This window comes from Sus scrofa, chromosome 9 (genome assembly GCF_054392235.1).
Source record: "Sus scrofa isolate SSC_HxYL_T2T_F1_AM1 chromosome 9, Sscrofa_HxYL_maternal_Yorkshire_Landrace_v2.0, whole genome shotgun sequence".
Classification (NCBI taxonomy): domain Eukaryota; kingdom Metazoa; phylum Chordata; class Mammalia; order Artiodactyla; family Suidae; genus Sus; species Sus scrofa.
The window spans coordinates 105,027,035-105,051,299 of NC_139391.1; the positions used below are offsets into that span (position 1 = coordinate 105,027,035).

General features: G+C 37.6%; 1 protein-coding gene across 1 annotated transcript in view; it reads right to left on the reverse strand.

Annotated features, from left to right (window-relative positions):
• Positions 1 to 24,265, reverse strand: part of GNAI1 (G protein subunit alpha i1) — a gene marked incomplete at its 3' end in the record, with an annotated part of 86,861 nt that overhangs the window by 34,920 nt on the left and 27,676 nt on the right. Inside the window, 2 exon segments of the mRNA NM_001123115.2 lie at positions 252 to 393; positions 490 to 532. Of these exon segments, the coding sequence (NP_001116587.2) occupies positions 252 to 393; positions 490 to 532 (185 nt within the window).

Genomic DNA, 24,265 nt, shown 5'->3' on the forward strand with positions numbered 1-24,265 from the left:
CCACAGTGGTTATAGAGTTGTCAAAACCATCTGAAGAATAAGGAAAATAGTCTAGCTCTCAAGGGAAGATGATGTGAACCTGTGTATTCTTGGTTCACTCAATTCTAAAGTTCCTGGCCTACTTCACTCATTACTATCCTTTTGGTCATGAGATAGATGGTAAATCTATGTTATACAGTATGGTATTATCGTGCAAGTTGCTGTTGCTTTTTAGACTTATCGGATGCACTCTAACAACTTTAGTAACTTACCGCTCGAGCTGAGTCACCAAAGTCTATCTTCAACCTCCCCATGGCCCTAATGATAGCGATGATTGACTGGATGGTATTACTGTAGACCACTGCTTTGTACTGCTTACATTCCTCTTCTGAATAACCAGCTTCATGGATAATTCTAATGAGACAAAATGAAAAAGGCAACATTTACTTCCTTTGATGGAAGGGTACACATAAACATAAAAACCAAATTCAGGGTTTTAAATCTACTTACTTCATTTGTTTCACAATTGTACTTTTCCCAGATTCACCAGCACCTAAAAAAGGGGGAAATAAAATAAGGGATTTATTTAATGTATCCCTTATGCATATCCAACTTCTAACACACACACACACACACACACACATGCACACTCTGTCTCTTACATATGAATTTTTATATCAAAATGATCTTTATTGATTTCCAGACATATAGAAAAGTTCTTAAAAACAAGTTCCATCTGTTTATTGCATCACTGATACTTACATTCTACTGAAAAATACAGCTTTCATTGTTGTTTGTATGTATTCTTGAAAGCATTAAAAAAAAATCGTCCTTGGGAGTTCCCATCATGGCTCAGTGTTAATGAACCTGACTAGGATCCATGAGGATTCGGGTTAGATCCCTGGCCTTGCTCAGTGGGTTAAAGCTCCAGCATTGCTGTGAGCTGTGAGGTGGAGGTCACAGATTCAGATCCCAAGTTGCTGTTGCTGTGGGTTAGAGTTAGGGTTAGACCAGCACCTACAGCTCTAATCCGACTCCTAGCCTGGGAACCTCCATGTGCCGCAGGTGCAGCCATAAAAACAAGACAAGAGGGCTGGAGCCTGCATGAGATCAGAGTGGAGAGGGAGAACCTGCCGCTGAGAGTGGAAAGCTGATGCTCAAAGAGCAGGGGACTCTTGGAGGGAAGACCTCAGAAAGTGAAGAGGGGAGGGCTGTTTTTTTCATAAAAATAAATAAATAAAACAAAAATCATCCTTGTATAACTTACACTGAAGCAGTATAAATTAATTTTATTCAAGGTTCTGCTCCTTATTGGAAGATGTTTAAGTCATTGGCCAATTATCATACTTTTAACCTTTGCCTCTTGTGAAGTAGATGGTCAGTGGTGCCAAAAAAACAAGAAAATTATTTTAAAATGCTTTGTTAAAATGGCTCTGTCTCTTAAATTATATAGTCAACCATCACTGTTAAAAACAACCACCCCAAAGCCAACATGATTTGCTAGCATGGGGATGTGATGGTACCCAGAACAGAAATGCCTCCCCCTATGTTCTTCTGTATCCCCATCATCTGAGTCAGAAACCCATTCTCAAAACCCTCCTTCACTCTCTACACATCAAGGTTTCCTCGCAATTGGAGACTCTAGAATTACACCATCGTAAGAAGAAAATATAACTAATCATATAGCCCTTTATAAAATATAAAGAAAACAAGGAAGGTCTGACAAGTCTCTCATTTGGCTCTCGCTGTCTCTGGCAGGGGCTACAGTTCAGGGAGCTATTACTACGGTTTCAGAGACAGGGCTCAAGATTTTCATTATCTGGACCACATATTCCCATTTTCCCAGGACCATTTTTATGCTACTTTATGTTCCAGCGTTACTGAACTTACAGTTCCAAGAACACCTACTGCTGATGACGCCACAAATCTTCAAACATACTATTTCTTCTGCCAAAGTGTAATGTGCTCTGCTTCCTGCATGCCCCACTGGTGATTCTGTGCCAACCATCAAACCGACCTCCTTCATCAGCCTTTCCTGACCCACTGCCCCTCTGATCCCTGCTGCCTCTCCCTCTGCATATGTTTCTATTTGCACGCTCAGCAGCTCACTCAGGCTAGACACACAGTCCACCAGAAATGTACCTGAATTTATTTAAGCTATCTGTGCCGGAGTTACAGTTAGATGGAAACCTTCTGGGCCTCATTCCCTTTTCCCCTCCCCCTCCAGCCACATACACATCCAAATCATCAGAAGCATCTGAGAATAAGTCATAGTTAAACGGCCTATTTAAAAATCTGGGGGAAAAACTGCTTCAATTTTACTTGTGATTTGATATTCAAGAAATTTTCCCAAGATAGCTGCATATTAAGTAGAAAATCAGGAGCTGAATAAACAATGAGGACATTCTTCATTTACAGACAGCCTTTGAATCTTTCAGGGCATCTGCCAATACAAACAACTCCAAGATAAACAACCCATTATTTATTAATCAACGACAGTGTACTTGGCTCTATGAAAAGCACAATCGTAGGCATTATGGCTCACACATTTCTCTAACTCAAGGAGGTGTGCCCAAGTAACACACCCTGGGCAGTTTCCAGGCAGGCTATCTTCAAGGGGGCCTTCCGCATTTCTAGAGCACTGCAAGTTGACTCAGCAACTGTGATGACAGGACTTTCTAGATACCAACACCCACACACACAGGGGCAGCGACTCCACAAGCATAGTGCGCCTCGATCAACAGCCACCCATGGTTCACTCTGTTAGTCAAATAACCCGAAGGCTCAAAGAAGGCTCACACTGACACCAGCTCATCAGGTTTCATAGCTGTACAAGGGGAAAATCAGCAACGGTAAAGAATAAGATGGTTAAAGCTGAACTATGTGTACACAGATAAGAATTTGTAAATCTTAATGATGAAAAAGTAAATTTTCCTAATGTCCTTAATTATCCTTACATTCTAATTCCCTTCATATCTCATATAGTAATTGCTAACATGCGACACTAAGCTTACTCTGCAAGGAGCATCTAGACAATAGCTCGAGGTTCAAAACAATCTTGAAATATGTTTAACATTAAAGAGTGGGGATGGCAGCGTTATTGGTTGGATTTCTTGGCTAGTTACAAGGTAGTCTTTGTGGGATAGATATCCTAGAGGCAGAAATACTGAGAAAAAAAATCTTTTAAAGCTTAGCAATTCATGTAATTAGTTTCCAAATCTCAATTCCACAAAGACAGACTCCTAACAGGAAAATTAGAAATGCTGCATGGTTACAGTTCCAACATCTAAGCACTAGTATTCTTTCTACATAGCGAACAAGAAAGAGAAGTGCTACAAATCTCAGTCAGCACAGTCTTGTTTGAGAGACTGGCAGGAAGCAATACTGTAAAAACAAACAAACAAACACTCTCAGAGGTAGTCAAGGCAGGAGAAAAGGGTAAATTTTCCCAGCAGTACTCAGCTAGGCAGCTATTGCCTTTCAGTTCAATCCCAAAATGAGATAAAAAAAAAAAAAAAAGAGTTGGGAGCACCCTTCTTTCAGGAAGAAACAGGGAATATGTAATAACCCCAGGGTGTGTGAACACAGCAGTCACGAAGATGAGCTGGTCAAGGAGACCAGGTAGCCTGTAAGATAACAGTCCACAAGCTGGTTGCTGTGAAATAAGCAAAACCTGGGGGTATGGGAAGAGAGAACCCAACTCCTTAACAGCAAGAATGGGTGCCATGTTGCCACAGAGGGCCAGGATCCAAAGAGATACTGCCAGGATCTCCCAGGCCAGGAGGAAGTGGTGGGTGGAAAACTGCATCTCGGAGAGCAAACACGAAGCCCAGCCAGTGTGTGAAGTGGAGTTGAGCATCTGGTGGTAACACCACACAGATGGAGGAAGGCAAAGGAGCATCACCACAGTAACCCTGATGGGGACTCACCTGCAGCTCAGGTCATAGGCATCAGGCTGCTCATAAACAGGACCCAAGAAAGGAAAACAAATAAAGTTCTGACAAGGAGAGGGAGGAGGGAGGGGAAAAACTAAAAACAAATCAACATCTAAGTAACCCCTGGCAAGATCCTAAGACCTTGAATAGAATTACATAATTTATCACAATAAAAATGATAAGCAAATAGTGCCTACTCCTGACTTTTGTTGAGGGGTGGTCTAGGAAATCTGGAATTTTAACTGTGGTGAGGTTTAAAACAAAAAAAGGAAATGCCTCTGATCTCAAAAAAAAAAAAAAAGAAAAACAACCATTTATGGTTTTCAAGAATATGCTTCATCCAACTCTCTGCTTAGGTTCATGTATATATCATTTATTTACTGGTTTTAGGGTTATAAGCTGCCCAACATCAGAGGCTGTATAGTTATTAAAATGGTGATTTAGTCAGTTATCTTATGCTGAATTTCTGACACCATTACTCTACTTTTAAAAAATCCCAAAGTTTATGTAGGATTAATTTTAAACCGAATAAGACTAAATTACAATTTAGTTTAAACTGGAATAAAACCAAATGTACAAGTGAATTTAAGTCCCTTCTGTTTATCATAATGCCACTGTAAGATTAAAAAGATCAAAGTCCTTTCTTTTAAAATAGAAGCAAAGAGAGGATGCAAGGGCAAAGATAAATTGAAAACAAGAGGCTTAATTATCCCTGTTGAAAGTAAAGGAAAATGTCCCTCCCTTTGTTTTTCTTAGGGCATTGACTTTAGAAAAATTTTAAGTGTAAGTACATTCTCCTCTCTTGGAAACATATACACAATTGGCCCTCGAACAACCTGGTTTGAATTGCATGGATCTACTATTATATGTGGATTTTTTTTTCAATAAATTCATTACAATACTACACTGTCCCCAATTGGCTGAATCTGTGGCAGGTCCTAGAACCAATCCCCTGTGGATACCAAGGGACAACTGTTTATCCTTTTGAAAACTCAACAGGCCTTTTTGATCAGTTTTATGTACCAAGAATGTCTTTCTCAAGGACCTGGGGACCACCTCTTTGTAAGGTAAACATCACCTTACAGGGAGATAGCACTCCTTTCTCCCAGCTTCTGCAGGTGGGTAGGGGGTCTAAGTTGAGTGGGTGCTTTGCTCCAAGATGCAAAACTACCTCTTGTCATAAAGATAAGAGAAGTCTGTTTCTCTTCTGGATAAGGCCAATTAGGTAAAAAATATGGGCACCTCTGTTACCAGGTAAAGTTAGGATGAACTATGTATGATATAAGGTGTTGTAAAGCTTCTCACTTAGGGACCAGTTGTTTGTCTTGAAATATGTATGTATTAGTTTGTACTGGCTTGGCTATGTAAGTGGGTGAGATACATTTCTGTCTCGGCAATCTTTTAATGGACTGCCTATCATGCAATCCATTCAATAAAAATTTTCTTTATCTAGTACGTTTGTGAAGATGATTTTTAGGTTGGGAGAAGACTTTGTTTTTAATTCTAATTTTCCAACATAGGTAATAATCTAGAAATCATTACTTAGCTGTAAGAAGCTTTGAACTTAACCAAAAAAGGAGAATTGTGGGCAGCACAGGAAGCTTTTTCCTGGCATCCCAGTCCAAGAGACCAGTAAGAATATGTAAGTAGCTAACTGAACCAAAAGATCAATGTTTCTACAAGTCTACAGACTCACGAGGTGAAGGTGAGGAAGGCAAGAGGACTGGAGGCTCCAAGTATATTCTTGGGGCTGGGGGGGGGGGGGTGTCTTTAAGTTTTCTGCAAGAATTTTTAATTCAGTGTTTTTATTTGTATATTAAGAATAATTTAAGAAATTCTGAGTCACCTGATGAATGCCTCTTTCTGACTGAACTGAGCAATACAATTTCAAGGTCTATATTTGCGTTTGTGTTTATAATTGCCTAAGATACTTGAGCTAGTGCCCAATGCCGAGCCTTGCTTGGGAACCTATCCATCCATCACTCTATCTGGTCTGGCTGTCAATCACTCAATCCCTCACCCAAAGAAAGAGCCATGTGTTTCCAACAGGCGAGTTGTGTTTGGAAGCAAAATTCCCTGTGCTTACAGATCTTACACAGACCATCAATAAAATATTTTACAAATTATTATGTGCAAATATATTTATATACAATATACATATGTTGAAAACTTAGAAAATAATCCCTTTGTATGCAGTAATTTTTTTCTCCTCCAAGAAAGCAATGAGATCTAAGTGTCAGAGATTTTCCCTGGTCTTTTATGTAAACGTCACCAAAGGAAAAAAAAAATCATAGCACCGAAAGGCTAATGTGAAATCTGGCCCAGATAAGCTGTCTTCCACCATCACATCACAGAAAATATCATTAAAGGATGAGGCCACAACAGAAAGAAGCAGCACTGAGAGAAAGCCAAGATGAGAACTCTGATAGCACCCCTTGAACCTTTAGATGTAGTCATACTTCGGGAGACTTGTGCAACTCACCATCCAAAGTGGGACACTGTTGAAAGTTAAAGGTGGCACAAGCATAAATCAGAATTGACCTGGGAAAAGGAGAAAACATATCACACTAGTCAGAACTGGAGACAGTTTAACTTGACTTCCAAGCTATGAAAGTCAGTTATGAGTCTGCTTCCTGTCATGCGGACCAGAAAAGAGTTTTGGGCTAACCCTGTGCCAAACAGCATTACTTTATCTTTAGCTAATAAGGAAAAAACGAGGGAGGTTAATGAGGCCTTCGCAGCAAGTAAAGGTCAAATGATAAATACTGCATGCTTTACACAAGAAAGTTAGAGAAGTTTAGAAAGAGAAAAGACATGGAAAAATTAGTCATTATGTAGCCCACAGTAGAAGAAGTAGGGCTTAATCCAAAAAAGTAATACTGTAAGTACAATTATTGTGACTAACACATCATTATTTGTCTGACTAATATTTACTTTTTAAATGTTCTATACATTATTTTATAACATTGTTTTGTTTCGTTTTATAGTTCATAGAAGAACTATAAAGCACAAGGAACTTTGCTTCCAATGACAGTTACACACATTTACAAAAATAATTTAGAACCACACAGTGGGGAAAGGTTTTCCTTTATCAGGGAGCCATATATTGCAGTGTCTAAAACTCAAGTCTAACTGTTCTCATGTTTTTGCTCACCTGTCTACTATTAAGGACCAGTAAATAATTAACATATACAAATGCTCATCTTTTCCTATGTTGCCCTGCAATCCTCTGTGGGGGTCTCTCACGTTTCTGAACATACGTGAGCAGAGGCACTGACTGCCTTTGTCCTCAGCCTTCTTTTCAGGGATATTTATATAAAGAAAAGTTTTGGAAGACAGACATAAGGCCTCTCTCTGGAACAAACAGCAGGTCTGTCTGCTGTCCAGCATAATAAAGATAACATATCCTCCAGAGCAAAGTTCAGATAGGCATACTTAACATTTTGAAAAAAAAAATATTGGGGATCCCTAAATTCAGGGCTCCTCTACTGCAACATAGCCCATCACTTGTGCAGCTGTGGCTCTCTTCATCTTGCCCATAGGCAGCTGAGGCTTGGTAAATTGCCATAAAGGCTGAGACTCTGACAACTGGAATTGCTGTAATAAGGCCATTTTTGTCTCTGAATCAGGATTCTTATGTCTTCTGCCAGCAACGATGAAACTGGGGTAGCATAAACTATTAACTTGAAAGTAGGGTAAAGCTAAAGCTTCCAGTTCCTGAATAGTTCCTGGCATGTTTTTCTGCTTACTTTTTAATTAAGTCCCAAAATTTCTGGCAACTACAGACAATTCCAGCCATTACCTCCACACCTGTACTACTCATTTCTTTTTTTTTTTTTTCCCCTCATATGGCAGCTCAAATAGATTTGTACAATATGTCCAAAGAAACTGCTAGAATAGTGGTTCTCAAAGTATGATCTAAGAACCAGCAGTATAAGCAACGCTTAGGAAATGTGCATTCTCAGGTCCTACCCAGAACTTATTGACTCAAACTCTGTGAGTGGGGTTGTGATCTGTGTTTTAACAACCTCTCCAAGTGACTGTGATGCAAGCCTGAGACTGAGAAACAGTCAGGTAGAGAAAGGTCATCTTCTTTTTTTTTCCTTGAATAGAGATCAGAAAAATTATAATCATTAAGCTGCTGATGAGCTATAAAAAACATTATTTTTATGAAATATTTATATGTCCATCTCCCCTTTCCCAAGAGTGAATCAAGTAATCTTGTTTTACATTTCTGCAAATAGCTTATTAAAAGAAAGCTGGATTCAGGAGTTCCCTTCGTGGCTCAGTGGTTAACGAACTCAAGCAGTATCTATGACAATGCAGGTTCAATCCCTGCCCTTGCTCAGTGGGTTAAGGATCTGGCATTGCCATGAGCTGTGGTGCAGGTCACAGATGTGGCTCAGACCCCACTTGCTGTGCTATGGTGTAGGCCAGCAGCTACAGCTCCTATTTGACCTCTAGCCTGGGAACCTCCACATGCCATGGACACAGCCCTAAAAAAAGACAAAAGACAAAAAAAAAAAAGTTGGATTCTCATATCTACACCTGAATTTAATATGGTACAATATATTACTGTGGTTGAATGAAGAAAATCCATTTTCAGAGAATAATAGTTAGAAAATGAAAGAGCATTTTAATAGCATTTGCAGATAATTATGGATAGTCTTGATTCTATACCAAAATTTGAAATGAGCATCTTAAACTTGGTTATAATGCTTTTTTTTGAACTTTTCATACTCTGGCAGTTTAAAATCCACTGGTCTATTATGTACTTGGAATGGATCTTCTACCCATGTCTGATTCAGAAATTAGTTCATGGAGGTATGGAGAAGTGAATGCAACATTTTCAATATAAACAATTACTTATGTTTGTCTTTTTAATATTATCTGTAACTGTTTCAGAAACAGCTTTAGGTCTTGAGATGACACCAAGTTCCCAGTGATATGGACAAGGTTTTTAAATTTCAATTTCAATTTTTTTTTTTTTTTTTTGTGCTTGCAAGCTCAAGTTTTCTTACTGGCAACAAATACTATTAGCTGTTTTCCTTGAAGTGACAACCCACTAAAGCTGCCAAATCCCCAAGTCGGATTAACCATAATTTGTCTATCAGTCATTCTTTCAAATGAAAATGGAATGGTATTCCAGGAAGAGAGCAACTAATTCAATTCAGAGCTCAAACAATCACACAACTGCTCTTCCTCAAACAAAGAACAGGCTTTGGCATATGCAGAAATAGTTTGAATGGCCTTCCCATTTGGTCACACAGAATGTTAAAGAAGTATGAACTTAATGGTCAAGATTTAATGAAAATAATGTTTATAACCTCAATATATTTTTAGCACAAGTTCATAGTAGTGGCGAATATAATGACTGATTCAGCAGTTTGACCCACTATTATTTTGCTACCATTAGAGTAAATAACACAACAGGAAAGGCAAACAGCACCTTAAGATTATTATGAAAATGGTCTTACGGGCCCCCAGCATCCATGAATCCCCTCCTAGCACTGCTGATTTAATGTTTTTCGCACCCACTGGATTATAAACTTTGAAAGAGGAGAGCCCTTAGTTTTTATGGCCATAATATCCTCAAAACTTATGCCCTGTTTATTAGCACAAAGCAGAAGCACAATACACATTCACTCACTGTCTGGAGAACAGGAAGAGGGGTGGCGAAGGGAGGGGAAAATATACCGTGAAGAAAGTGTAGGAAAATGTAACTGAATATTATATGAACCGTGGAAAGAGAAAATTCTGTTAGAAGACCAGAAGAAATAAAGGGGGTGAAAATTTGTGTTTGGCCCATTAAACAGGAGCTCTCTTTCTTCTATTGGAATATGAGTAGTGGCTGGGAACATGGCAGCCAGAGTCTGCATTTCTCATCCTTCCTTGTTGCTAGGTGAATTCACATCACCACATTTCTCATCAAATCATGATATGTGCGAAAGGAAAAAGCAGCCTTGGACTCGCTCCCACTCTATGTATAAGCCAGAACATGGGTGTCCCTGTAGTCTTATTCCAGCTGTATTAAGACAATGTCCAGGGGTGGTGGGGCAATGAGGAGGCAGGAGCAGAGTCCCTGAATGCCCGGGTGAGACAGAGCACTATTTAACCTTAGCTCCGCTACATGACAGAAAAAAACACCCATTTTTAGGCCATGGTCACACCAGGTTTCTCTTATACAGAGCTTGGCCTTTATGCTGACAAAATTTTTAAAAGCTGTCTAGGTTCAAATATACAAGCAAATATATAAACATATAGATATATAAATAAGACAAACTAAAAAGTCCCCAAAACTACAAATGTTTAAAAAATGACCATAAATAAAGTGGAAAGGCAAATTACAGAACAGGGAAAACTATGAGTAAATTAACATGAATTAATAAGAAAAATATCGGCGTTCTAAATAGCAAAAGACACAAACACAATTTACAGAGGAAAACAAGCATATATAGTAGTTTTAAACTATATATATATAGTTTATATATATATATAGTTTATATATATATATATATATATATATATACCCACACACACATATTCATACAAAAAAACCTTGAGAGAAATATACCAGAGTGTTTACATCTGAGTAATGCAATTTTATGCCTCAAACACTTGTATAGTTCCAAATTTTTATACTGTATGTAAGACTAAGTAAAAATTATGGAATTTATTTAGAAAAATTTGGTCATATCTCTCCCCTGATTAAAGTTGCATAAGATCATCATCTTTAATCTCGTTTGTTTCAACCCACGATCAGATCTCATCACTCATGCACATAAATCTCACATTCTAATCACAGTAAATCACTTTTACTTCCAAAAGTTTCATGATCATCCCTGCCTCCATTCCTCCCCCATACTTCCTCCCAAGTGGAGCCGCTTGTCAACATAGGCACTAAAAAGGACCATACCATGCTTGGGCAGGGAGCACCTGGGGTTGAACTTTCCCAACTAAGGCTCGTCTACTTCTCAGGGAATGTGAACTAAGCACAGACACCAGGCCACCAGGCCGACCACAGGGCCCAATCTGGTAGATGGAAAGCCATCAAGACTGCAGCCCTACAGAGCCTTCGGTGAGACATTCCGAGGCCTGCTCTTTGAGACAGCTGTGCTGGAAAGGCTCTAAGATGGCCAGGAGATACAGCGCCAGAGACTTCAACTGTGATGCCAGGAGTACTGAGGTGACAGCCAGGGCCTCCATGACCAGAGGGGGCAGAGCACATCACACCTAAGGGAACACACCCTGTCCCTGCTGCAATGAGTTCAAGAAAGTCACTCTTCCCTCCCTTCCCATTCATGGTCCCCACATCAATTAGGGAGAAGGAGGCATGGCAAGGGATATAAAACATTTTTATCTGAATACTACATAAATAAATGGAGTGTTTAAATGATCAGCTTGGACTAAGGCTTAAGCCACACTAAGGAATATTTTGTAATTTTTCCTACTAACCAGCAGGAGGTAAAGTGATTTTAGGGCAAATTAAAATTAAGATGGTATTAATTAACTCTTATAACCCTCACTATTAATACATAAGCAATGATATTTAAGCATATTTTTAAAATATGTGGATACTATACGTTCCCCTATTAAACATCCCAAATTATACAAACTATCTTCATATCTTGCTCAGAGGAATTATGAAACCAGACTTGGATGACCACGTTTCACACCCGGTAGGGGCTGACAACATTCTTTCACCACTATGAACACTTTCCTTCGCACATAATCTGATGCAGATACACCATTATTCCCTTATCAATTTTTACCAAATGAGATGAAATCAGTTCCATGTGGTGCCATGCTTTTGGCATGTATACATGTACCTTCAAGTTTTAATGAGATTCTGGTTCAGGAAACCAAAGTGGTTAAAACAAGAGAGAAAGAATACCATCGCTCTCTCACACAGTAGTACAAGTGTAAGGAGTCCAGGACTCATGGTCAGCTTGATATTGTGAGAGATTCAAGTGCCTTTTGTCTTACTGCTCTACCATGTTCATGACACGGCTTCCAACTCAGGTGTAGGTGCTGGAGATCCCACTCATACATGAAGTTGCTGTCAGTGGGAGGGACAACAAGCAGAGGAAATACACGGAATACGCGTTCCCTTTAAGGGTACAACCCAGAAGCTGTATCCTCATTTCCCCTCACATCCCCAGGACTAGAACCCAGCTTCCTGGCCTCACTTGGCTACTAGTAAGGCTGGTGTTAGCCAGTTACAAGCTGTTGGCTGTGTGTCCAGAAAACAGATATAAAGGGATAGTGGATACTGGGAAATAACCAGAAAATCCCTGCTCATTTCATAAGTCTATTCTTTTCTTTCCTGTGTTGTTTGTTCTACGGATAAGGTTTAAAAAAAAAAAAAAACATTAATTAAATATTATGCCAGACAGTACACACAAAAGTTTGTGTTTTGTTATTTGTTTTGGTTTCCTCCTGAAAATTAAGTTGGATGCCTTGGAAAAAGTCAATAAAGCCAGCTGCTAAAAAAGGCTACTGAATTAGATAAGTGTGAGAAACTGTTCAACGGAGAGGAGAAAAAAATTAAATCTAAAAGGATTCTTCATTCAGACTCCTTTGCAAGTATCTTTAAATTCTCATTAAAAAAAAAATACAAACTAGAAATAAGGGGTCCATTTTGGATACGCAAAAAAAGAAAACTAAACTATAATGAGTGAATCATACTCCCCCAAAAAGGCCATGATCCGACATCAAAAGACCGCAAAATAAAACTGTATCTGTATGTTTTAACTAAAATAAAATATTCAAGTTAGATTTGCAAAAAAAAATTTTTTTTTTAGGATTTCCCCTTAAGACAGGTAGCTTTTGACAGATAAATTCTGATCCCAGTAGTACAAAGGAATTTTACGAAGGACATTTCCCCTTGCATATTAACATATTTAGATCTTACTTTATCTTCCAATTTTTATACTCCTCCCAAAACTATTTTTCTAAAATATTTAAATTTATATCAACTCTTTAACTCAAACTTCTGAGCATGGCTTTCCAAGGACTCTAGGATTTGACTTCACATGACTTTGGCCTCAGCTCTTTTACATACCCATCATTGTCTAGTCATATAAGTCTTCAAAATAACCTATCTAATCTATAAAGTCAGAATTGTAGCAAATTTGTGTTAAGGATTATGTCAATGAAGTCAAAGTCGAATAAGTCATGAGGTCCATACTGTAGAAAAGTATATCCAGAATAAAAGGACACAGTCAAGAAAATGAACAATTTTAACTTATTTTCTTTCATTAGGTATGAAGTACCCACTATATGGCAGGGCATTGAGGGCAGAGTGAGTAGGCCTAAGAGCTGTGGTCCCTCGTCTCATGAGGAGGAGTAACAGGTGGCAGGAAACACTTCACGTCCTATGGTAAGAAGAGACTACACAGGGGAGGTGATTAATAGCAGATCCTGTACTTAAAATATCAACACCTACTACTAACATATCAACAAATTTTTGTAAAAATTTGTTTCAGTAAAAAGTTAAAGAAAAATTAATACAAAAAAAATGTACAGAAGTACATATAATTCCAAAGTTCAAGAACTACAGAACTATTAGACTTTTCACTGGTTCACTAACATCTCAAACACCCTCTTTTGCCACTCTCCTAGAAAGGATACTGATAAACAAGACCATGTTCGGAGAATGTGGTGCAGAGGACAAGAAACTACTTCATTTGAGGAAATGCTGAGGAAGGGAGGAATGCTTAAGGAAGAAAAAGACTAGGAGAAAACAGGATGCCTGATAAATACCCAAAGAGCCCTCACATAGGAAGAGGAGTTTTACTGTGATGCTCAAGAAGGCCAAACAAAGATCAATAACGTAATTTTCACAGAAGGAAATCTGTCTCAGTAAAAGGAATAGCCTATTAATAACCTGATGCCAGAATCTATAGTCAATGGAAATTATTACTTCCCCCCTCTAGTCTTTATTGCAGAAGGCACACACATTGCTTTGTTAGATGTCATTTTCCATAATTAAGATTTAAGTTAAAAAGAAATGGGGCAACTCTCCATTTCCCACAGTTAACAACACTTCATTGCACATTTAATGTTTTTGTTAAAAGGGTAATCTCATTTCAGGTATTCTTACTACAATAAAAGGGGTGGAGTGGAAGGAATGGGGCAATAGAGAACTCTGGATTACACTACTGGGAATCATTAAAATGATTTGTACTATCCTGATTTATGCAGTCAGGTTAAAATGTAGGTTTCATACAAACTACAACAAAAGACTACAATAATAAAAGACATATATTCTTCTGGCCAGAGTCAGTTTCTATATGAGGTCAAAGTCCCATGGAGAGCAATAAAAGAGAAGCCTTCACTGCTTCTTTCTTTCTCTCTCTCTCCTTTTTTTTTTTTTTTTTTTTTGGCCATTTCTTCAGTATGCAGAAGTTCCTGGGCCTGGGATCAAACTCCACATCCTGGACCAATGCTGAATCCTTAACCGCTAGGCCACCAGGGAACTCTTTCACTGCTTTTTCTCATTGCTCTCTCCACCAAATAAGAGAGAACCTAAAAATGATAAATGATGGGGCAGCTTTAACTAAATCCCTGTACTCCATGCAAACTGTCACAAAGAGTCCCAAAATTTACAAGGAAACAGGGAATCATTTTTGATTAAAAAGTGAGGATAAATAATGTATCAAGTAATGTATCAATTCCTAATGATTGGCTAGAACATGATATAATAGGTTGGCAAGTATTAGCATACTAATTAGAAAGGGTTTATGTGAGCAAAGAGGCTTCACATTATGAGTTATTTAAAAATTTAGTCTGGCGATCTGCAAGAGAAGGAATTACTTGGTCTCAATTTGAGAACACTTAAGTTTCTAGTTGAACCAGTTGCTTGAGGGATATGGAACCAGAAACAGTAAACTCTCAAATGCCAATTGGGTTTTCTTTTTTCAAACTGTCTTTATTAAAGCCATATTACACTTACTATACGATATGCTGATGTGAGAGTTCCCACCGTGGCTCAGCAAGTTATGAACCCAACTAGTATCCATGAGGATGCAGATTCGATCCCTGGCCTCACTCAGGTGGTTAAGGATCTGGTGTTGCCGTGAGCTGTGCTGTAGGATCCAGTATTGCTGTGGCATAGGCCAGCAGCTGAAGCTCAGATTAGACCCCTAGCATGGGAACTTCCACATACCACAGATGTGACCCTGAAAAAAAAAAAAAAAAAAGATATGCTGATGTGATGATGTTAAATGTGAAAAATGCATATCTAATAACTAATGAAATACATGTTTCCTCAATTCATCCTCACTAATGGATGTAAATCCCAGGTTAGAACTTCCATTAGAGATTTAGTATACTTAAGTTTTAAGAGTTAACAAATAGGATACTACTTAACATATAGCAGGATGGCTAGAATCAAAAAGTCAGATAATAACAGGTGCTGATGAGATGTAAAGAAATTGCAATGCTCATACTCTGGTGGTGGGAATATAAAATGGTACAGCCACTTCTGAAAATGCTGTAACAGTTCAAAAAGTTAAATGGAGTTACTATTTGATCCAATATTTCCACTCCTGAGTATATCCCCAAGAGAAATTAACATAAGCCCATTCAAAAATTAAACCCATGAAAATGAATGTTCACAGCAACATTATTCATAACAGCCAGAAGACAGGAAACAACCCAAATTACCTATCAACTGATGAACAGATAAACAAATGGTGGCATACCCATACAACGGAATATTATTTGGCCATAAAAAGGACTGAAGGATTGACAGGTGCTACAAACATGCTAAATGAAAGAGATCCTACAAACAGACCACGTATTGTATGCTTTCATTTTTATGAAATGCCCATAAATGTCAAATGTATACAGACAGATTAGTGGTTGTGTAAGGATGGGCCTTGGGGCAGGGTTTAGAGGAAACGGGGAGGTAACTACTCAAGAATACAAGTTTCTTTTGGAGGTAATGAAAACACTGTAAAATTGACTACAGGAGTGGCTGCACTACAATGTGAATATATTAAAAAACAATGAATTATACACTTTAAAATGGAAAATGGTATTAGCTGGTGAATTATATCTCAATAAATATACTTAAAAAGCTAATAAAAATTGATAGTCAATAATTATAATTTAAAAGACAATTTTAAGGCTATTTTAAAAACCAGATCACAGACATTCCATTTACCTCCTTCCTATGAAATTGTCTTGAAACCTTGACTAACACTTAGTTCCTTGCTCATATAAGACAAAATCTTTTCTAAATGGAAACTTCATTCTACTTTCCCTTTTACTGTGTAGCATTTCTGACTACACAGTTTGCTGAAAGACTCATGATTTTATCTAAAGCAGAATTCCAAAGATTTTATACCTAGCAGGCAAGTGATGTTTCTTATGAGGTAACAATGTGTTTCTACTACTTCAGTCTGAATCTAGTAACAGCAAAATAGTCCCTAAGGAGGAAATTTTAGCCTGTAGGTCTCTAGACATGCAAAAGTTAAATGGTTTTAGGCCATTCAACACACTCATTTTAGAGCTTCATTAAAGAGAGCCAGAGGGCTCCTACAGGGGCAAGTAGATGGAAAAGGCCATCCCAAGTGTAGGACAGGACGTAGAAACTTCCTAAAGCTGTAATCTCTTTTTTTTCCACTTTATGGCCCCAGCTGCAGCATATGGAAGTTCAGTCAAGGAGCTGAATCGGAGCTCCAGCTGCCACAAACACAGCAACATTAGATCCTTAACCCAGTGAAGGAGACCATGGATCAAACCTGCATCCTCACAGACACCATGTCAGGTTCTTAACCCATTGAGCCACAATGTGAACTACAGACTGTCATCTTTTAAATCGTGATTCTTGCTCCCTATTTTAAATCCAGGAATATTTTTAAAGATTAAAAAAATCATTATTTTTTTATATTCTGACAGACAAAATAATCACAAAAATCAAGAAAAGAACTATAGAAAGAGGGTAATGACAAGACTGTTATTTAAAATATTGAAGCTAGATAGGACGAAACCAATAAACTAATACAGAATGAGAACAAATCAAGCAACAATAAAGAAACCAAAAAATGAAGCACAAGAACTGACAACAGAGGAAATAGCCAAGCCCTGTAAACATAAGAAGACAATCAATCTCACCAATCAACAAAAAGAAAAGTAATAAAATATTTTTAGCCAAACCAGTACGGTAAGTTGTCAGAAATGGTGTGGAAGTTAGAGTACATCACATACTATTACTGAGGAAAGAACTGTCACAACCTTTAGAGGGTAACAGACAGTGTATCTAGAAAGCCTTAATAAATACTTTAATCCAAACATTATGATCCTTTTAGAGATCTGTCCTAAATACATTGATACATTTTAACAATATGAAAAGCGTATAGTCAACCTAGATGTCCAGTAATAGTACGCTGATTAAATAATTATAAAGCCATTCAAATTTATTTTTACCAAAGTATTAAAAATGTGATGGTGCTACATGAGTCAACACAGAAAGATATTCAGGAGACATATTATGCGAAAAACAAAAAGGCTATGAGAGTATATGGACAGATTAAATGTGCATATATGAATATACACATATAATCAGTATCTAGAAGGATATACACAAAACTGTTACTATCCCTTGAGGCTATGATTATGAGTGTTTTTCATTTTCTAATTCATATATCTTCTTGGTAAATTCTTATCATAATCACATATTACTTTACAATAAAAATAATAATGGAAAAATAGTATTCAAACCCAGTAAATAGTACATCAAGTGAGAAAGTGCAAAAAGAGATTGACAGATCACAGTTAAAGATAAGAAAGACTGAAACAGAGAACAAAGCTAGAATAATTTTTTAATTAAAAAAGGGCTCATATTTAAGAAGAATGATTGCATAACACAAATTAGAAATTAAGTAGAATATTTAAAAAATTAAGTAGAAAAGAGTTATATGTGAAAGATTATGATATAATGTTAAGATGGCTAAGAACTATAAACAATTTTAAAAGTGAAAAGTTTAAAATCTAGTAAACTAGACATCCACGTGCAAAAGAAGCAAGTTAGATCCTTACCTTGCAACATGCACAAATATTAACTCAAAATGAATCAAAGTTCTAAATATAAGGGATTAAACTACAAAACTCAGAAGAAAACACTGGGGAAACACTTCATGGTATTGGATTTGACAAGGATTTCTTGGATATGACACCAAAAGTACAAGAAACAAAAGAAAAAAATAACTAAATTGGACTTCATCAAACTTTAGAACACGCATTATAAATCAACTATACTTGAATAAAAAAAATTAACCCATTTAAAAATGGTAAAGGACTTGAACCGACTTTTCTCCAAAGAAGATAAACAAATGGCCAATACACACATGAAAAGATGCTCAACCGCACTAATCATTAGGGAAATGCAAATCAAAACAGCCATGAGATAACACTACATACCCATTAGGACAGCTATTTATCAAAAATAAATAAATAGGGAGTTCCCATTGTGGCGCAGTGGTTAACGAATCCGACTAGGAACCATGAGGTTGCGGGTTCTATCCATGCCCTTGCTCAGCGGGTTGGCGATCCGGCGTTGCCGTGACCTGTGGTATAGGTCGCAGATTCGGCTCGGATCCCGCGTTGCTGTGGCTCTGGCATAGGCTGGCCGCTACAGCTCTGATTAGACCCCTAGCCTGGGAACCTCCATATGCCACGGGAGCGGCCCAAGAAATGGCAAAAAGACAAAAATAAATAAATAAATAAATAAATAAATACAAACAAGTGTTGGGAAGGATATGGAGAAAATGCACTCCCTGCACAATATCGATGATAATCTGAAATGGTGTAGCCACTACAGAAAAATGGTACGGCAGTTTAAAATAAAAAATACGTAATTTTCCAATTCCAAAAAATGAAAATGAAAAAATAAAATTACCACATAATTCAGTAATTTCACTTCTGGATCTATACCCAAAAGAATTAAAAAGTAGCTTCTCAAAAAGATATTTATACACCCGTATTCACAGAAGCATTATTCATAATACACAAAAGACATAAACAGCTGAAATGTCTATCAATGGATGAATAAACTGTAGTATATACAAACAATGGAGTATTATTCAGCTTTAAAAAAAGAAGGAAATTCTGATACATGCAGAGAAGTGGAAGGGCTTTGAAGACACTACGCTATGTGAAATAAGCCCAAGAGAAAAGACAAATATTGCATGATTCCAATATATAAGGTATACAGAATAGTCAAATTCACAGACAGGAGAATAACGGTTGTCAAGGGCTGGGAATGTGGAGCTATTGCTTAATGGGTACACAGTTTGGGCATGGGAAGATGTCAAAGTTCCAAAGATGCACAGTGGTGATGGGTGAACATCAATGTGACTATATACTTAATGCTACTGAACTGCACATTTAAACATGGACCACTTTTCCTTAGTCAGATGCCTGACTTCATCTTCACTTCAGCCACAGTGACCTCCATTGCAGGTACAGAAGTTAACTCCATACATGACTCCTGCTGTACATTACAGACATTGTAAATGTCTGTTTTCACAGAACGCCAAGCATTGAACCTTCTTCTCTTCCTTATATCCATCCTCAGAGGTCAGAATGCCTGCCAGTCAGAGATGTAGAATGACAAACGTCATTCTTATATTACCTAAAGGCTGGACAAGGGTCAACTCCAAGTTTCTTTCTAACTCCAAGAAGTCCATGAAACTATCAATGGTTCTAAGGTGGCTTTAGAATACAGAATCCCAGGAAAGAACAAGCCATTAACAAACTCATTCTCAATGGTTTTTGTTTATTATGATGTCCATCAATCTGGTCCTATCTAAAACGTCCACAAGACACTGCATCCATAAGACATTTGATTTACTCCAAAAGGTCCTTATATTTGTAGGTTCACTTAGACCTATCCAAAATGTCCATAAGACATTTGGTCCATGCCAGAAGACCCCTGATATCACTGATGTTTTAAATAGGACCAAATATCCTATAAAGACTCTCACAGGCAACATAATGCCCCAGGTGATATAAGACAATGATGACAAATAAACTTGTCATGACCTTTATAGACCCTGTCAACTTATAAACTGGAAGGCTGAAAGGAAAGAATATTTGAAATCTGCTTGGGGGACTGTAGCAAATCGCTTTTAAAAACCACAGGTAGGAGTGTCCACAATCTGACTGCAGCAGCTCAGGTCACTGCAGAGGTACAGGTTTGATCTCCAGCTCAGCACAGTGAGTTAAAGGATCCGGCATTGCTGTACTGGCAGCATAGGTCACAGCTGAAACTTGGATTTAATTCAGTCCCTGGCCCAGGAAATTCCGTATGCTGCAGGTATGGTCATTAAAGAAATAAAACAAAACACACACACACACACACACACACACACACACACACACACACACACACACACATACACGTGCTGTATATTTTATGGAGGATTAGGTGTATAAGACACATTGCTATCCCCAACCAATGACATTGAGAATAGTGGGGGGTGGATTAAATTAAGCATAACTTTATAAATATATACATTTATATTTATTATATATAAGTACATCATATATATTACTGACAAAATGCTCATAGTTTAAAAAGAAATTAAATTATAACATATAGTGTTAAAGCAACAAAATTAGAATGGAGACTTAATATAAGTAATCATAAAGTGAACACAGAATTCTAAATTAGTATCAATACGCAAATATTCACAATGGAATTATCTGTGAGACTTGTTTCCTCCAACAGTGCTCTATGAGCAATCACTCACAGCCAAGCAAATGCCACATGTATTTCTACTACATGTATCAACCTTATTTTGCACACAGGAACATGATCTAAATAACATACCCTACTTGAAAAAATAATTAGGAACTTCTGTTTTTCCTAATGAGCAAGTTATTATCCAATTCCGCTTTCTCAAAGACTGCATTTCTATGATCACTTTTGTATCACAATGTCTTGTTTCTACCTAATGTTTCCTGTGTAAGCATGAGACTTCCTCCAAAGCAAGAGCTGAATATCTTCATTCTGACCTGCTCAGTGCCCAGCATAATTCTCAGTAAACAGTAGTAAGCAAACACTTATCTGTTTTTTGTTAATGCATAAAAATAACTACCTTTATAATTCTTACTATGTGACAAGCACCATGCTAAGCATTTGGCATTCATTTCTTTCATGGATTTTAATAAGCATTGTGTCATTACCATTTTATATTATAAATGGTTAAAACTGGGAGTTCCTATTGTGGCTCTGTGGTTACAAACACGACTAGTATCCATGAGGACATGGGTTCAATCCCTGGCTTTACTCAGTGGGTTAACGACTGGGAGCTGCCGTGAGCTGTGGTGTAGGTTGCAGACACAGCTCAGATCCCATGCTGCTGTGGCTGTGGTATAGGCTATCAGCTATAGCCCCGATTTGACCCCTAGATGGGAACTTCCATGTGCTGCAGGTAGAGCCCTAAAAAGACAAAAAAAAAAAAAAAAAAAAACTAAATAAAAATAAAAAAATAAATGGTAAAACTGAAACTTAACGTTTAAACCAACTTCCCAAGGGCATACCACTTGCAAGCAGAGATCCAGAAGTCAAAGGTTTTATAGTGATTTACCTTCTTTATGATAAATTCTCAATCAACTAGAAAATAATGAAGGTCAAATGGGATGATACTACCTGTCCAAATGGTATAGTAACTATTATGGAAGTATTCTACAGATTTACTCTGATATTTCAATTATATTTTTGATTTATTTGCTTTCCAAATCAGAAAAACATTAGGGATGATAACTTCCAAATAGCATTTGTTCTTTGAGATAGAGTAATGTAACCTGCTTAACAATAATCTAGTTTCTAAAAAGTACTATGGTGAAAAATATTTCCAGTTATAGAAAAATTTAGCTAAAAAAACTACCTACTGGAGTTCCCTTCGTGGCTCAGCAGTTAACAAACCCAACTAGGATCCATGAGGATGCAGGTTCGATCCCTGGCCTCGCTCAATGGGTTAAGGATCCGGTGTTGCTGTGAGCTGTGGTGTAGGTCGCAGACGCAGCTCAGATCCCGCATTACTGCGGCTATGGCTATGGCCAGCAGCTGTAGCTCCGATTCTACCCCTAGCCTGGGGACTTCCACATGCCTCACCTGTGGCTCTAAAAAGGAAAAAAAACAAAAACAAACAAACAAAAAAAAACAAACTATTAATGAAATATTTCAAAGATAGAGTAAGAATTAATGCATGCAGGGCCTATTCAACTTCACAACAGATAGAAAAAATGTCCAGCCAAACTCTTAAGGTGAACTGAAAAATAAAGGCAGTCATTAAAAAGTTTATCAAGTACCTCCTGCATTTGAATTACTGAAATATTATATGAAGTATTTATATTTTATATAAACACATGAAGGAGAGTTTTATTTTTATACCGCATAGCACACTAAATTGCACCGTCACTTTTCCATTAGCAAATTCATGATAGAATGTTAACAGCACTTTAAATGACAGAAAGAGCAAAAACTGGAGTGACTCTCAGGCAAAAGATCTCTAGATGTGAGGTGAGATTGGTGCAAAGACAGAATTACTGGGCCAGAAAGGACTTGTAAAGGTCAGCTAGTATCTCTGTTAGCCTTAGGGAGCACTATAAGGCTATACCACTGCTGAGAGATGAAAATCTGTTAGAGGCTTTTGAGGGGAGAAAAAAATCCAACTTCCTCTGAAAAGTCATCCCAGAGATGAACAATATTTAGAATCATAAAACTTCTATTTACACTCAATGCAAATCCTTGAATAATCCAGCTTACATCTATTTCCTTTTGTTTGGTCTTTGTGGAATGTACAAAACAACTGGCCATCACACGACACGTAAAGCCTTCAGCTTTCTCTTTTGCAGAGACAAATATGCCATCTTTAGTGTTTTCTCATAAGCTTTATTTTCTAACCTGTTATAAATCCTTTTCTCTGATCCCTCTCTATTCCTCTTAAAAGGCCAAGTGAGGAAGTAGGTGGTACCTCAAGCTCCAAAACATCAACCCACTGTTACAAAGCCATTATTCTTGCTTCTCCAATTGCTGATATCTATGTAAAGTCATCAAATGAACACTGAGAAATTGTGGAGAATGCTAGAGAAAAGAAGAAAAGGGCAAGGCAGAGTGGAGAAATGAGGTAAGCCTACAGTCAATTTCTGACAGTTTTGAAGACAACTCACTACAAAGTAAATTGTGAGCAATTAGAACAGAAATACCTAGCTTGAGGAAGCAGCGCAGCTTCACTGAAAAAGGCCAGTGCTGTTCTGCTAAGATTATTAGAGAAAAAGGCATAACTATGTTTGAGCCTACAAGTTCTTAATTCATTAAGGCCTTCTTAATTTCAGAAAGGCTTTTACAAAATAGTATTGTGCAAAACCCAAGACTACAATGCTAGACTCTAGTTCATTTAGGTGTTTGTGTCTATTATCTATTTAAAGAATATTGATTAATGAATTACTATTTGTGTGTGAATAATGTGTTATAAAATTTATACTTTAATCATGAGGTGGGCAAAAAAAAGAAGGGAAACCAGTATCTCAAAATTCAGTAATAATGGGCTAGAACAAATTGCCTCTGCATATGTTAAAATGGATGTAAAAGAGAGTTCCCTGATGGTCTAGTAGTTAGGACTTTGGTGCTTTCACCACTGCAGCCCAGGGTTCAATCTCTGGTCTGGGAACTGAGATTCCCACATCAAGCCACTGCACATCAGAGCAAAGAAAAAAAAAAAGTAAAATATAGAACTTAGACTCAAAATGTCCAATTTTTCAAATATGTGTTACAGCTAAGTAGTTACATAATGAGTTTCAGTGAAAAACAATTAACATGGCAACAGTAAAGTTTCCTAAACACAAAGAAGAGTGACGTGGAGTCCACCCTGAACAGACAGGTTACTAGAGGACAAGCAGGGATCAAGCAAGATCTGAGTACTTGCTACTGTACAAATATATACCAATATATTTGAGGTTTGCAAACAGGTATAGGCCCACCTACAGAGGGGCTACTAGGATGCTAAGGCGTCTGGGGGTAATGTGATAATGATGACTAAGGAACTAAAATTACTCAAAAGATTGAGGGGTTCTAGGGTAGAAAGCATTCTGTCCTTGAAACATCTAAAACCCTTTCAGAGGCTACACAAAAGAGAAGTGATGCATAAACTGCAGAAGGAAATGATCTCCAAGGACCATAGACACACGTGGAACCTAGATATTGTCAGCCTCCCTTGGGTCACATCAGGAAGTCAGCTCTGAGTCTCCCATGAAGCTGTAGTCAGGACTTGGCCACATTCCCTAAAACGAACTCAACTCCACACATTATTTTTTTTTAACGTTTAATAAAGATT